General features: G+C 39.3%; 1 protein-coding gene across 5 annotated transcripts in view; it reads left to right on the forward strand.

The window, feature by feature from the left end:
• Nucleotides 1–17,225, forward strand: part of SMYD3 (SET and MYND domain containing 3) — a 550,856-nt gene that overhangs the window by 406,307 nt on the left and 127,324 nt on the right. For all 5 annotated transcript variants that reach the window (XM_042445885.1, XM_042445886.1, XM_042445887.1 and 2 more), the window contains 3 exons: nt 5,350–5,417; nt 7,940–8,042; nt 12,368–12,478. In XM_042445885.1, the coding sequence (XP_042301819.1) occupies nt 5,350–5,417; nt 7,940–8,042; nt 12,368–12,478 (282 nt within the window). The remainder of the gene's footprint in view (nt 1–5,349; nt 5,418–7,939; nt 8,043–12,367; nt 12,479–17,225) is intronic.

The raw sequence follows: 17,225 nt of genomic DNA on the forward strand, positions 1-17,225 counted from the left end.
TAGAGATAAAACCATGTAAGTTGGGTCCCCTTTATCTGAAATGCCTGGGACCAGATGTGTTTTGAATTTTGGATTTTTATTTATTTACTTATTTATGTGGATTTTGGAATATTTGCATATATGTAATGTGATATTTTGAAGAAGGGACTCAAATCTAAACATGAAGTTCATTTATGTTTTTTATTTCTCTTATGCATATAGCCTTAAAGTAATTTTATACATAATATTTTTAATAATTTTGTTCATGAAACAAAGTTTGTGTACACTGAACCATCAGACAACAAAGGTGTCATTATCTCATGTGGATAATTTTGGATTTTGGAGTATTTTGGATTTCTCAGTTCTGTATCATGCACATTCTGCCTATACTATGTGTTGGTTTTGTAGTTCTTACTGTTCTGCAGAAATTGAAGTATTGGGAGATATGCATGCTTTCTCTCTCTGTGTTTTTTTAATTAAATCTGTTGTCTTCTGTTTCCTGGCACCCTGGATTGCTTAACATTATGAATTGGAAGCAGGGAAGCTCCTGGTGAGCACAAAGAAGAATCCCATGGATGAAGCATGCATATCATCTTTGAATTGCTTTGGCTGACTATAAAGGCTTAAAAAGCAATGTCATCATTAATTGGATGCAGAGTTTACCGAGATCAAAAATGCTGCAAAGACAAATGCCTTACATGCTAATTAGCAGAGTTTTCTTTACCCACAGTGGATGTTAATCACTAGTAGTCCTTACCATTGCTAAATCTCTTTACAGGTGTCTCACTTACATGTTTATTCTAATGGCTTGTAGATTCAATGAGGAGAGCAATTGCATGCATTCCAAGAAGTCTGAAAAGGCATTGCCTTCAAAAGTGCAAATGCCAACATCTGTCTTCTGTGTATTGGTACAATATTCTCTTTTTTTTTTTTACTTAAGACGAAAGGCCAGCTTCATGGGATAGACATAGCCTTCTTTGCTTTGATTCACAACAAAATATCTGAACTGAAATCTAAACTCCAAGGAGCTCAAGTGTTCAGGAGAAGCATGAAGGGCTACAAAAGTGTAACTTCTGTTCCTCCTCCTTGTCAGTTTCATTCTGAACATTGATTGAAATCTGATTCTCCACCATCCAAAGCAATATTCTATTCATTGTAATACAGTGACTTATATTAAGAACATGGGCGGGATACAAACTGCCGCTTCGCGGCGCTCCCCCGCTGGCGCCATTTGCTCCGCGTGGGAGCTGCAGCAGCCAAACCGCGCGGCTCCCGCGCGGAGCAAAAAAGAAGCTCCATTTCGGAGCTTCTTTCTGCGGCGCCTCTATGACATCGCGAGGCGCCGCAGGCGCATTCGTGACGTCATAGGTGCCGCGATACGTCTGGACGCTATGCGACCAGTACGTAAAGATGGTGGTGCCCATGTGGAAGGGGCGCCGCCATCTTGTATGTATTGTATACGTACTAGGGTTAGGGGGGTGCGGAAGCACCGCCCTTTCCTAACCCTAGTACGTATACAATACGTACTATATGGCGATGTGTATCCCGCCATGGTTTCCATTCCCTGGGTTTCAACTGCGAGTTTGCTTTACATTCACAGCTTTTTTTTGTTTGTTCCTAAAATAACCTTTAAAATTAATATATCCTTCCCAATCAGATGTCATCTTGTTTATTTACTGACTGGTGTCAGGTGTGCATTTTAGAGAGCATATAACACCAGTCTTGCAAGAACTCCACTAGCTTCCATTTTGCTTCCAACCTCAAGGTGCTGTTGTTGACCTGCAAAGCCCTAAATTAAATCACTTTTGAAAAAACCCTCTCTAGACCCTCTGATAAGAAACAACTATAGACCGGTCTCCCTACTACCATTCTTGGGCAAGTTGATTAAGAGAGTGGTTGCTCTCCAACTCCAGGCTGTTTTGTATGAAGCTGATTATCTAGACCCATTTCAAATCGGCTTCAGGGCGGGATACAGAGTTGAGACTGCCATGGTTGCCTTGGTTGATGATCTCCATCTGGGCATGGACAGGGGAAGTGTGACCCTGCTCGTGCTTTTGGACATCTCAGCGGCCTTCAATACCATTGACCACGGTATTCTTCTGGAGCGCCTGAGGGAGTTGGGTATCGGGGGCACTGCACTTCAGTGGCTCTGTTCCTACCTCTCGGGCAGATTCCAAATGGAGATGCTGGAAGACAGCTGCTCTCGTAAAAGAGAGCTGACATCTGGTGTCCCCCAGGGTGCCATTCTGTCTCCCATGCTGTTTACCATTTACATGAAGCCGCTGGGTGAGATCATCAGGAGACATGGGGCAAGGTGTTATCAGTACGCTGATGACACCCAAATTTATTTCTCTATGTCTCCGACTGCTGCAGTGACTAAGGATGGCATCTCTCCTCTAAATGCCTGTCTTTAGTCGGTAATGCGTTGGATGAGGGAAAGCAAACTCAAAGTGAATCCAGAGAAAACGGAGGTGCTTGCGATAGGTACACCTGGTCCAGGGATGGAGATTTTTCAACCAGTCCTGGACGAGGTCACACTTCCCCTAAAGGACGAAGTTCGCAGTTTGGAAGTGCTCCTGGACTCATCTCTTCAGCTCTCATCCCAGGTGGAGGCAGTGGCCAGGAGTGCATGGTACCAAGTTCGGTTGATATGCCAACTGCATCCCTACCTGACCAAGAGGCACCTTGAAACAGTGGTACATGCACTGGTAACCTCTCATCTAGACTTCTGCAATGTGCTTTACATGGGGCTATCTTTATACCAAGTTCGGAAGCTTCAACTGATCCAAAATGCAGCAGCCAGATTGGTCACAGGTACATCTAGCTCTGACCATATTACTCCAATATTAAAATCATTACACTGGCTGCTGATCAGCTTCCGGGCTCAATGCAAAGTGTTGGTTATCACCTTTTAAGCCCTACATGGCTTAGGCCCGAGTTACTTGAGGGAATGCCTCTCCCTACACAATCCGCCCTGCACTCTCAGAACATCCAGGAAAAATTTATTGGAATATACAAAGACCAGACTAATTACAACTTCCCGTAAAGCGTTCACAGCTGCGGCCCCCACACTCTGGAACATCCTACCAGAAGAGATCCGTCACATCACCACCTTAGAAGCCTTTAAGAAGGCATTTAAGATGGATCTCTTCCGGCGGGCCTATCCACTTGATCTTTTATAGTGGAACTTATAGAGCTTTTTACACCTGATTCAACAGTACAGAAACAGACAACGATTTGGCTTCATTGATGATTGTATTGTATCTTGGCGTGTTTTAATTGATTGTTTTATGTAGTATGGCAGGGGTAGGCAACCTACGGCCCGCGGGCCGGATGCGGCCTGGCAAGGCCTCGGGACCGGCCCCAGCCCGGTCCTGCCACCGATTGCCACCGGAGCCTTTGGCCTCTCGCGTGAGGGCGTGGGGCCTTTGGCCTATCAGGAGGAGGCAGGCAAGGGGGGGCAAGCGGCGGGCAAGGGGGGCAATTGTCTATAGAAGCCTCAGAAACATGCATTTATATTAACATTTTTAAAAAATCAGCAAATTTTTTCACATGTTCTCCATTTTTTAAAAAAGTGTCCTCCATTTGAAAATTCTGTCCTGGTTTATTTATTTATTTAATTTTTAAAACAATTATTTAATTATTTATTTATTTATTGGCTTCGGCCCCCCCAGTTGTCTGAGGGACAGCAACCCGGCCCCTGGCTCAAAAAGTTTGCCTACCCCTGTAGTATGGGTTGTGTAATTGTATTGTTTGGCTTTTATCGGTTGTAATAACCGCCTCGATCCGCAGGGAGAGGTGGGAAATATAAATAACATTTTATTCTTATTCTTATTCTTATTATTATTAAATGACTTGGGGTTAATATATCTGAATGACTGTTCTCCAATACAAGCCTGCCAGAAATTTGAAACCCTCAGAGGAGGCCCTGTTGAGTGACCCAACAACTCATGAAGTTAGGTTGGTGGGTACACATAATAGGGCTCTCTTTGTAGCAGTGCCTCATCTGTGGAATTCCATGCCCAAGGAGGTTAAGGTGGCCCCATCTCTTTTAAGCTTCCAGCGGGCAGCCAAAACATTGCTGTTCTGCATGGCATTCAGTGTTTGAAACTGGTATTTCAACTGTTTTAAAACTGGATTCTAGGATTGTTTTTTACTGTTTTTAAAAGATTTTAATGTACTTTAAAATGTTTTAATTGGTTTTTGTTTGTTGGTTGCCTCAGGAGCCCTTGTGGGCTGGGAAGTGACACAGAAATACTTTAAATACAATAAATAAATATTTAGATATGTGCTTATTAACCCTGCTACTTCTCCTTTCCCTGCACAAATTCATGTTAGTTGGTGCAGAAATGGCTCCTTTCTAAAGTACTGCTGGGTCATAGTACATTAAACATAGGTGATGGTGATCAATAGGCCGGTATGTAAATGTCCCACTGCCTTTTTTTTTTTTTTTTTTTTTGGCAAAGCTGCTTTAGTTGCACTTGTAAGTGTGTGATCAAAGGGTCCTGCTGTGCTACAACTATGTAGAACAGGGTGGCAACATGTGGCTCTTCTGATGCCATTGGACTACAATTTCAGTTATTTATCACCATTAGCTATGCTGGCTGCAGGTGATGGAAACTGCAGTCGAACAACATCCAGAAGACCACAGGTGCTTCAGCCTTGGCATAAATCTATGGGAATTGGGCAGCCACTCATTCATACAGAATAATATTTCAAAGAAATAGCATGGAATGACTCATTTTGTGTCTACTGAAAAATAAATTCACTATTTTTGCAACCAATATAATCATTGTTTAAAATGAACTAAACTTAGCTTGCAAGTGCTGTCTGAAATTTGTTTCCAATAGCTGCAGAGGAGACATAATTAAGATGTATGGCTTTAGTAAATGATTGGGAATGTCAGAATGGGTTAAATAAATAATAGACTAATTAAAGTGCAGTGTTTTTGTTAAAAGACATTATATTACTGTACTGTATATATTTATTTCAATTAATGTTGCTGTCAAGGCCTGTGAAATTACTCTGTAGGCAGATTTTGTGTTTTAATTTATGATTAATGTTACTTTACAAACATCCATACAATGAAGTTGTTTGTATGATTTTCCCCACCCTTGAAACTAGAACTTGCATTTTAGCAACCTTTTAAAGAGTGGTAATATTTCTGCTTCTAATTTGCTTCAGCTTTTCACCTCTTTTTGAGGTTGCCCTTGATTTACACACTGAACAATTAAAGGGTAACTTTGTGTTGGGCTCGAGTATCTACTCTACTTACCCTAGTTCTGTTTTAAAGTTTCCAGCTTTTACTTGGATATGAAATTTCTGAATGACTCTATTAATCATAATTGTGTTTTAATCTTGTTTTTACAGGTGACCTGTAACTGTTTCAGCATCAGCAATGGAGAAATGCAGAGTGTTGGTGTTGGACTTTATCCTAGGTACTCTTGACATTCCTTAATTCACAAGCAAAACCTATTTCTAGTTCTCTCCAGCCCCATGTACATACATCATATACACAAGAGTCCTTTCCAGGCTACTCAAATACCTCTTACTATAATGCATCAAGAAATTTAGAGAAATTTGCAAGTTTGCAGGAATATTCAGCACTGGCCATTCACCACCTGTCATCCAGTTATATAGCAAGGGTCCAAAACATGCTGCAGAAATAATCCAGGTTGAGACTGCTTTAACTGCCCTGTTTCAGTGCTAGGGACTCCTGAGAATTGGAGTTTATTGTGGCACCAGAGCTCTCTGAGAATTATTATTATTATTATTATTATTATTATTATTATTATTATTATATATTCTGCCCTTCTCCCAGGACTGGAACTCAGGGTGGCTTCTTCTTCTTATTATTATTATTATTATTTGTATCCCGCCTCTCCCTATATTGGATCAAGGCGGGTAACAACAAATATAAGAACAATAAAAATACAACACAACAAGCCACAAGTAAAAACATAGCAAAACATATCAAATCCAATTCCCTATCTCCCTCCCACCTTAAAATAGTGTTAAAAACAACAATTCCCAATAAAATGCTACCAATAAAGAAGTCAGTAAAATCAAGCACAATCACAGTCCGGTGGGAACAGCTGTGCAACTGGAGATTGAACATTCTGAGGAGGTCAATTTGGGAAGGCCTGCTGGAAGAGATACGTTTTTATTGCCTTCTTAAAGGCCTCCAAAGATGTTATATGGTGGATCTCTTCCGGCAGGTCATTCCAGACTTTTGGAGCTTACAACATTAAAAAACAATATAATTAAAGGCATACAAAAATAGCACATTAAAACAGAATTAAATTAGTACAATAATTAAAACAAATTGCATACTAAAATATCAAAAACTTTAAAAAGATTAAAATATTTAAAATACATTAAAACAATATATCAACCCAGGCCATTCTTTAAAAACTTTCTGTATTGAATGCCTGTCTGAAAAGGAAGGTTTTTGTCTCTTGGCGGAAGACCATCAAGGAAGAGGCCGGTTCTGGTCTCCCTGGGCAGGGAGCTCCAGAGTCTAGGGGCAACCATGGAAAAGGCCCTTTCTTGTGTCTCCACCAACTGTGTTTGTGATGGTGGTGGGATGGAGAGAAGGACCTCCTCTAAGAATCTCAGAGCCCAGGCTGGCTCATGTAGGGAGATACGGTCTGCCAAATAGCCTGGACCTGAGCCATATAGGACTTTATACGTCATCACCAGCACTTTGAAACAAACTGGCAGCCCATGGAGCTGTTTCAATAAGCTAAATGTCTCAGAAAACTACAGTTCCCAGAATTCCCTAGCATTGATCCAGGGCAGTTAAAGTGGTCTCAAACTGGATTGTTTCTGCAGTGTGTTTTGGATCTGAAATAATTATCACCTGTATAGTAGACCACATTGTGCTATAGACTATGAATTACCCATGTACAGAGCTAGAAAAGTGCCAGAATGTCCTGTAAATAAAACAGAATATCCTATCCATAAAGAATCTCCATGACAACTCCAGAGGTTGAAAATAACTAGTTACTTTGATTAATTCCTTTTTCCTGCTGATGGAGCTGTACTTAGCTTACATACAACTATAACTTCGTTCCTTTTGTGTTTCTGTCTGTAAACATCTGAAGGACTGATTCCACTTTAACTGCTGTAACCCCATCGTGTGGGATTCTGGAGTTTGTAGTTTGCTGAGAGAATAGAGCTCTGTGGCTGTGAAGTCTAAATACCCCTCCCTAAATTTCAGGTCTCATGTAACATGTACATGCAAATCACTTCCTCCCAACCAAGGGTCACACAAGTATATATATCCCACATACTTCCAGGCCACTACCTTCTGAAAATGCCAGCCACAGATGCAGGCAAAATGTCAGGAATAAATTCTTCCAGAACATGGCCACATAGTCCAGAAAACCCACAGAAAATCCAAATGATTTCATTACCCTGTAATGTAAAATTCACACCAAACCCCCAAGTGGATTCATCACCCTACTAATGTCGGAGCCATCAGCCTTCACTGTTGGCATGTCTGATTAGAAATGCAACAGATGTGAGTTCTTCCATCACTAATCACAGTTCTACTACAGATTTATAAAACCTATTTATATAGGTCTCCAGGGTGGAGGGTAGGAGAGAGAAACAATAGAAGAAGTGGAAAACCAGCATCTGGAGGTCTAAGAGTCTCATAATAACTAAATGCTGCTTCATATTTCCCCCTTCCAAAAATGGTACCTGTTGTTTTTAACTATAAAATTCCAGGGCCATTGCTTGGGCTTCAGTTTCTTCTGTCCCTCCTTTAATGGACCGTGGAGCAAGTGAAGAGAAAAACCTGAGCCTTAGTTCTTGCTAGTCAGGTAGATAGTACTACATTACAAATGCTCAGAACTGGTATGAAACAGCTTCCTGTGTTTCATATTAATATCTGCAAAATAATGTCTGCATCAAGCTACTTTCCTAAACAGTGTTGTCTCTTTTCCTTCCTTAGCATGTCTTTACTGAACAACAGTTGTGACCCCAACTGTGCAATAGTCTTTGAGGGTCCCCAGCTCCACCTTCGTTCCATCCGGGAAATCCAGAAGGGGGAAGAGGTAATTAACTTGTTCTCTCTTCCTTCACAGCCACCTGCAGCAGTTGCATCTCCTTAAATAACTTCCAGACTGCAGGGCCACCAGCTTGAACACTTTGATGATATATTGATGCGACTTCCTATCATGTAGCTATCAGGAAAAAGATGATAAAGGGAATCTTCTCTTCACACTGTCTGGCTCCCATAATCATTACCTCTCATAAATCACTGGCAGCCTTGATGAATTCTTCTCCTTCCATTCCTCCTCTAGGCACTTCATTTTGTTTGAATTTGAGTGCCTTTACCCTGATAAAAAACACTTATGATACTTCTGCGTGGAATGTGGCATTCACTAAATCATGGCAACAATAAGCATTTGTTAGATTGAAACCATGCTGAAGCTGTAAAGCTTTCCTTCGCAAGGAAAGTAACAAGGCAGGGGATGTTTCCTTGTTGGTTTTATTAAACATGACTTGAAGAAATGCCCTTCCAAAATTATTTTTATCCTTTATCAGAGAAATGCTTCACATCATCTTCTCCCCCCCCCCCCAAATGGTCATATCCAATACATACCCTCAGAGGATTGCTACCAGCCAAGTATGATATGGTATTGAGCTCAGAGAGTAAAGCAAAGATGTCTCTTCATTTTCTTTTCTTACCATCCAATATGGCATCTCAGCAATGCATATAAGCAACTATGTTTATTTTAGTTGCTGTTTTTAATATATATTCCTTGATTCTTCCAATAAAACTCCCAAACCTAAAGCTTTGAAAGTTACTTTGAAAAAGAATGAATAAAGCAATGTTCTGAAGAAATAGCTAAAGAGTGATAGGATAATTAATGTCATTATCATCATTCTTGAAAGCAGCTATCCAAGCTGCCCCCCCTTTTGTGCCTTTCCCCCAGAATTGTCAGGATTTTGTAATAGAAACTTGTTTATTAAACTATCTTACAAAGAGGCAGTATTATAGGAACAAACAGTAATGGTGGAAACAGTTTTGTGCATGCTTATTTGGATGTTAGATGTGTGTCTCCATTAAAATTAGTTGGAAGTTAGGACTAATATTTAATATTAATTTCAGTGAAAGTGAAGTTCAGATAATCCTGTGTAGATGAATCCCTGAGCCTTTTAAGCATGGGGTACAGCTATTACTTTTTTAAAAAATAGGATTTTGCTTCATTCAGTATCAAAATGTTGCAGCATGTTTGATATTCAGTTTTCATGATTAGTTGTAAGTATCCTACAGCAATGCAATTTATATTAATGAATATTTCACTACCATACTACCTTTCATAGTAAACAAAATTAAATGTCGAAAAGTTCAATTTTGTATACAGTAAGCTGGGACTAAGTCTAATTGAACTCAGTAAGTTTTTTTCCCCTCAGGAAATAGGCACAGGATTGCACTGTAAAGTAAAAGAAAATCCATAGCTTTTGTTGCCTTTTCAGCAACTTTATAATTTACAATTTATAAATGTTATTCAAATCAAAGTTGCATGAATCTATGTTCAACAATTTTATAACTGTATTACATGCAAAATGAAGACTAAGGTAATGGTAAAAATTTTTTTGATTTCCCTGAAAAGTTTGTATGGTGCCCTTAAACCATGGGGCACCAGGTTATGGTACTCTTTTCTGTGTAATTGACACATTTGTATGAGCTAAATGATATGGAAATGTGGAATTCCTGTGATGTCAGGTGCCAAAAATACTGTATAAAATATTATATGACAGTATGTTATCACATATTCTGCTTGTTGTGCAATGATTGTCTTATTTGTATAAGACCTAGGAAATGTCCTGGTTCCTGTTTCTATCCTTTTTCATAGAGTTAGCCATGTAAATGCAGTCTTTGGATATCTGAAGTCCATTTGGAGTGGCAAGACAAATTCTCCAAATCTGTATATGTATGTGTTTTCATGTGTACCTTCAAGTTGACTGTTGATTTATGACAACCTCATGAATTTCACTAGGTTTTCTTAGGGAATAAATAATAATAATAATAATAATAATAATAATAATAATAATAATAATAATAATAATAATAATTTATATTCTGCTTAATCTCAGGGAATCCAAGCAGATTACAGCAGTAAAATAACATACAATTAAAAGAGAAATGCATTAAAAATTCCAAAATCCCCAACCCTCCCCCCTAACATAAAAACACAATCAAGTTCAAAAAAAGAGATTGAATCAAAAAAGAAAAATTAAAAACATTAATGTACAAATACACTAAAATGAGATTTTAAAAATTCAGATGGAGTCTGGGTAAGGTAAAAGATAAAAGATGGAGGATGAAGGGAATGAAGGGGGAGGCAGGTCAGCAAGGATGTTCTAGTCTGGAAAGGCCTGCCAGAAGAGCTTTCTCTTAATAGCCTTCTTGAAGGTTTCCAAGGTGGTAATCTGATGGATCTCGTCCAGCAGGTTGTTCCAGAGTCTAGGAATGGCTGCATAAAAGGATCGCTGGGTCACTGCAGAAAGTCTAGTCCTCTTTGGTTGAAGCACATTCTTCCCAATGGAACGGAGAGTGCGGGGAGGATTATATGGGAGAAGGCGCTCTTGCAAGAAGTCAGGATCCAAACCATGTAGGGCTTTAAAGGTTAGAACCAACAATTAGAAATAATTAGAGATTAGTTGCAATGGCCTCCCTCTGAAAAATAGCCAATAGCACATGGTATTCCTTGGCAATACCCATCTTAGTACTAACTAAGGGTGCACCTACCCTGCAGAAATTATGCATACCACATCCTAGAACTAACTAAGGGTACAACTATGCTGTAGAAATGATGCAGTTTGACACCATTTTAAGTACTGTAACTACATCATATGGAATTCTGGGATTTCTAATTTTACAAAGCCTTTAACCTTCTCTACCAAAGAGTTCTGGTGCTTCACAAAACTCCAAATCTCAGGAGTCTGTAAGATAGAGCCATGGTAGTTACAGTGGTGTCAAACTGCATTATTTCTACAGTATAGATGTACCCTAAGCATGATCTTGCTTACTTCCAAGAGCAGATGGGATGTGGTGACTTCAGTGTATGGTCAAGATCAAAACACGATAGTGGAAAATCTACTAATTCTGTTGTCTCCCCCCCCCCCGGCACGCTTTCTGGGTAATGCGCTTGCATATTTCCAACCAAAGCAACCTGTTACTGGAAATCTCCTGCCAATCACAGCACTACAGTTAAAGGCAGAACGAGCAAGTGTAAGAATATTACAAGTTCCTCAGCTCTCATCCTTGGCTATAGCAAGAGAATGCCTTGCTGTGTGTGTACGTGTTTGTCTCAACAGCTTTGAGTTCATCACTAGGTCTAATATAAGGAAGAAAGAATCCATTATAGAAGTCAGCTGTGGTTATTTTACAGTCTGTCTGTTTCTAATTACAAGGCTACATGAGTCTGAAGTCTGATACTAGTCACTCAGAAGCAATTATAACACCTTAGTCTTTCCTATAGTGGCAGCTTTGGTTAACCCCACCCTACTCCCACACACTTCATTTCCTTTTCCTTTTTTCTTTTGTCAGCCTCCTGATTTTTAACTCTTCCTGCGTCACATATAGTAATGGGAAGGCAGACTAAAATATGAATGGTTTACCCACAGGTCACCACAATTCATTTGGGAATAAATTGGACTTAGTCACTGCATTAACCCTCCTTCCCCCTAAGACGCTGGGATATAGTATTTTAAGAAGACATTGGACCTTGTTCTAAAGTTTCAGTAACCCAGTTTTAAGCAATTTCTAACTGTTCCACTTACATTTGAATTGCCATTCAATGTTTACTCTGGTAGGACCAATTTTGCTGGTCTGTTGGGGTAGCTATCTAATTCTGTGCACTCCATAAATCTTTGTGTTCAGCTATAGGATTCATATAATAACTATAATACCAGGCTCAGGTATTCCAAACCAATCTGTACTGAATTAAAATCCATTAGCCAATACTTGTCATATTTCATATTTTTAAATTAATACCCTTCTTGGGTAATCAGAGCTGACAGTCTTGCACAATGGGTTCACCATTCAACACCTTTTGATTAACTCTCCTCTAACAAGAGAAATGCTAATGATTTTTGTTTTTAAATGAAACCTGAAATTAAGATTGGGAAAACTGTATTTTTGAAAAGTAAATATAGCTACATTAGCAATAATGTGAATAGATAACAGACAGACAGACAGACAGACAGACAGACAGATCTTCACAGAATGGTAAAATAAATAACATGTTGTCTTTTCTAGCGCTGAATTAGGAAAAATTTGTTGGATGATTTTACTGTTATTTTTAAGCTTGAAATTCTGTTTTCCTGTTTGTCTAGATATAATTGTTGCTTTCCTTGTTGTGTGCAGCTCACCATAAGCTATGTTGAGACAATTATGCCCACTCCTGAACGTCAGAATCAGCTGAGACGCCAGTATTGTTTTGAATGTGACTGCTTCATGTGCTGTACAAAAAGCAAGGTAAGTCAGCAAAGATTTTCTCTTGACTCTTTTCTTTGTTTGATGACAATTTAAGATCAAATTCTTCTGATTCTTATAACTATTTATGTTCTTAGAAAAGACATAGGTAAATGAAAGGAAAGCAGGAAAAAAGGCCAAATGGCTGAGGCTGCCCCAATGTGCTCATGAAAAAAGGGCAGGGTCCAGGATCCAAACAGATCTGCTCACATGAAAAGCACTTATTTCTTTGATTTGATGCACATGTGCATATATTTACCTACTGACCTGGTTATTTGTAACTATTTTGTTTTTTGGAATTATTATATTATTGTTGTTTGTAACATTGTGAGCTGCTTTGGACACAGTGTTGTCAAACATTATATTATATTATTGTATATTTCTGCATAGCAGGGGATTGTACTGGATGACTCTTGTGGTTTCTTCCAGTTCTTTCATTCTATGATTCTGTGAAAGAACAACATATATGCAAATAAATGCTGATGATGATAATTATCATTACTATTGGAGTGAGAAACCTTTGTATGCTCACAAGTTGCCAGTTTGCATATCTAAAACTTTAGACACAGTACATCATTTTCTATTTGTCCTCTCTCTTCCTGTGATTCTCAAAGTAGGCAGTACTGGTGGTGGTGGAAGGTTCCAGGAGAGGAAAATGTGGTAGTAGGGGGGCAGTGAGGGAAAAAGAGGGCAGCAGGGAGCCCTTCAGTCAAACGTATTGGTGTGCAAGGCGGGTGGTATCCTGAAAAAGCTTGGAGACCACTGCTCTAATCTGTTAGTTAATTTTTCTGCCATTTTGTCTGTGCCATTCTTCCTTTGTCTCTATCCTGCATGGCAAAGTTTTGGAGTACATGGCTTTTGCAGTCAGTTCCATCTGTGTGATTTTATGATACTTTAGCTTATGATACTATGTAGCATGTAGTGCTGCTATTTATGCCTGAAATAATTTCTAATTCAGGAAGTTTCACAAGTGCTTCATTTCTTTGAATTACAAATTTTGGTACATGATAGACCTTCTGAGAAATCTTTTTCTAACTTGCCGGCAAGTTCCAGTTAAATGGAATTCAGAGGCAGATCTGGTAGCTTGTGCTTGCAGATTCTAAATGCATGGTATACAGATGTTCAAGAGTCTCTTAAAAGAAACATAATTCTCTTGGACTTGTAAGATTTTGGCAGGAGCCTGCCTCCATATTCAAGAAGTAGGAATGGATGAATATCCTGGTGAACTGGGAATGGTGATAAGGATTGCTATTTCTTGTCCCTTTTGATCAGGTAAGGTAATCAGATCTACACAGTTGAAAATTTAGTCCTTGAAGTTACTATATTACACTCATTAATGCTTCAGTGTCACAAGGTACACTTTCAAATAATGAAAAGTAAACAGATCTCTAATTCAGCTCCTTGCTTTTTTTCTCTTTTTACAGAAGAAAATTAAATTTGTCTAGTAATAAATTCCCTTAGGGTGTAGTGCTACTGTGAAATATTTTGCAAGCTTTGATATTGCTGCTTTATCAGGAGAATATTAAGGGTCACATACACAGTACTCTCATTGGCTGAGTGTCTCAGACAAGTTCTAATCTCAAGTACTGTCTAGTTTTCCTTGGTGATTTAAGGGCATATTCCACTTATCTCTCCAAATGCATCCTTCTAACATGAATTAGCTTGACCAAAACATATTGACAACCTGCAGGATTTCCAATGAAAAGCAGTAACTTGTGTTTTTTTCCCCAGACAGATTGCTTTCGCAAACCTTGACTGTCTCTTTGGGTCAAACAAGCTCCCTTGTGTTTATCTCTCTGTTGCCCTCTGCCTACAGCTACAGAGCTGTTCTGATACAATGACAGTTAGTTCTTTTTACAGGATTTTACTCCACGAGCCTTGGGTTTCATAAAGCTGTCAGTTATTTTCTCTGGGTGCAATATGCTGGAGCTAGACCATTCTCTACAATAATATCAGATTTATTTCAGTCCTTCAGCAAGCTGCCTATACCTCTTTTGGATCAGGCTGGAATTGAACACATTGGTCCCTAAAGTATTATCAGTGAGTTTACTCTTGTGGCCACTGAAAAATCAATTTTCAACTAGTCTCCTATCACAGATGTTTTTTGATGATTTTATGTGTGAATTTATCTTGTCTTTTAGTTTATTTTGTCTATATCTCTTATAAAGTACTATCCAGGGCACATGTTGGGGAAAAATTCTGAACACAACTGGTGCATTGTGCATGAAGGTATGATATTGTTTGAGGAGCTACTCATAAATATAATTATTTGTCTGAAACAAATTAATATGGGAGCATTTTCTATCTGCAGCTGGAATATGTAACTCTGTGGAGCCCTGGGCCAATCCCCCCTTGTCAGCTGCCCATCAGGCCACACACTTACACTTACACACCTCCTGTGTGGCATCACTTCCTATCACCATTTTGAGAGGGACTACAGAGGAAAATGAAGGTGTAGAGGATAGTATAGGATTCTGGGTGGTTGTGAATGTGGGGGTATTTTCACATATTTGAAGGGTTTCTGCATGATTTGGGGAAAATTTTCCTCCACACCAGGCAATTTTTAAAAAATGTGGTTAGAGGGCTTTGGGGAGATTCAAGGACCACAAGAGTGGGATCCAGAGGCCACATGCAACCCAAGAGCTGCACAATGATCTGTAGGTATCAATTGATCCAGGTTGGTAAGGAAAAGGTTAGAGACTTACTTATTTGTTTGTTTTGTTCGTGTTGTTTTAGTGTTGTCAATTACTAAATGAAATCCAAACAGTCTCATCCCATAAGCATAACACACTTTTCAATACACGCCCCCCCCCCCCCCCCGAGCATGTTCCAAGGTAATATTGTAGAGCATGGCTAAGGTACACATGGCCTACTGGATGGTGCTGGAATACAACTTTCAGGATCTCTTAAATTTGGCTCTGTTGGATAGTGCTGGTGGCAGTTTAAGCTACATGTGAAAGATTTCAAATGCTGCCAAAGGAGACCATAATGAAGAGTCTATTGCTTGATAGAAGACGTGCACTTCACTCTGTAATGCTTGTGGCATATCCCAATCTTTCTCAAATTAAAGCCTGTTGCCATCTCTATTGAATATTCCATTTTCAACATGCTTTAGTCCCAGTTGCCTCTCAATTGCACCCTATGGCCCCATACAGACGGGCCAAAATAAAGCTGCTTCAGGTCACTTTAGAGGTATGCTGTTTCAATGATGCATGCATACTAAGAGGCCGGAAGCTGTGCCAAAGCTGTCCTCTAGTCCTTAGGACTGGATCATGGCTTTGGCGCGGCTTCTGGATTCTTAGGACGCATGCATCATTTAAACAGCATATCTCCAAAGTGACCTGAAGCAGCTTTATTTTGACCCCGTCTGTATGGGGCCTATATTAATTCAAATAGTTTGTTCTGACCACAGGGTATGTGCCATGAGAGTGTAGAGCACAGCTTTTCACTAAAATCCACATTTTTCCTCTGAATACAGCAAGTTAGTATTAGAAGAATATTATGGGTTAAATCCAGTTTTTTATTCCAGCTACAGCATTACAGTGGGACATGATGGTTCAGCAGTTAAGACACCAAGTCTGACAATTGCAAGGCCGGCAGGTCAGCAGTTTGAAACCCAAGCGCCATGTGACAGAATGAGCTTCCGTCACTAGTCCCAGCTTCTGCCAACATAGCAGTTCAAAAGCATGTAAAAGTGCAGGTAGATAAATAGGTACCATTCTGGTGGGAAGATAATGGCGTCCTGTGCAGCCATGCTGGTCATATGACCATAGGGTCATCTTTGGCAATGCTGGCTCCCTTGGCTTAGTAATGGAGATGGGCACCATCCCCTACAGTCAGACATTAGACAAACTTGTCAAAGGGGAAACCTTTACCTTTACCTTTATCTTACAGCATTACTATAATGCCAGCAAGCTAGTGTTGTACAGTGATTTGAAAGTTGGGCTACAGGAGGCCAGGGTTCAAATCTGTATGTGGTCATGGTGACCTTGGGCAAGTCATATTCTCCTAGCCTTAGAGGAATACAATGGCAAACCTCAAACATACATCCCAAGAAAACGCCATGTTACAGTCCCAACTCCATATGTTAAAAGTGACCGAAGGCACATAACAATAAAGAGTAGACCCACTGAACCAATTAATACTTGATAAGTAAATATGTATGTAAGTTCCACTGATCCAATGCAGTTATTCTAGTTGGGACTAACAATTGGATTTAGGACCAAGTGTCCTTGAAAATACTTCTACTGAATTTTTGCTGATGAAAATTTGTACTAAATTAAAATATAATAGATCTAACAAAAACATATTTGCAATGATAATCATAATATTAAAATGATATATTTAATAGCACTTATGGTAGGAGAGGAAGTTACCTCATCATGGGAGGATAATAGATTTGGGATAACATACCTTATTAAAACACTTGCTTTAAATTTAACCAAGCTAGAAACCACATTAAGCATGACAGATTAAAATATTTTTATAATTATTAGTGTGTTCATTCGTCCTCTCCCCCACACACCAATGTGATAGATAGCAAGAGCAAAGTCTTCCCATTTTGCCTTTATTTTTTTCAATGAAAGAATAATGGTACAGAATTACAGAAGCTTTCTTTGGTCCTTGAATACTTTACTAATATATCTTGCAAATACTGTAGCATGAGGGGGAAATGCAAATTTTAAGTGTGTAAAAGAATACTTTGTTTTGTCTTCAGATAGGTCATTTAATGTTTAGTTTCCACAGGAGT

Source organism: Sceloporus undulatus, chromosome 1, assembly GCF_019175285.1.
Source record: "Sceloporus undulatus isolate JIND9_A2432 ecotype Alabama chromosome 1, SceUnd_v1.1, whole genome shotgun sequence".
NCBI classification, from domain to species: Eukaryota; Metazoa; Chordata; class Lepidosauria; order Squamata; family Phrynosomatidae; genus Sceloporus; species Sceloporus undulatus.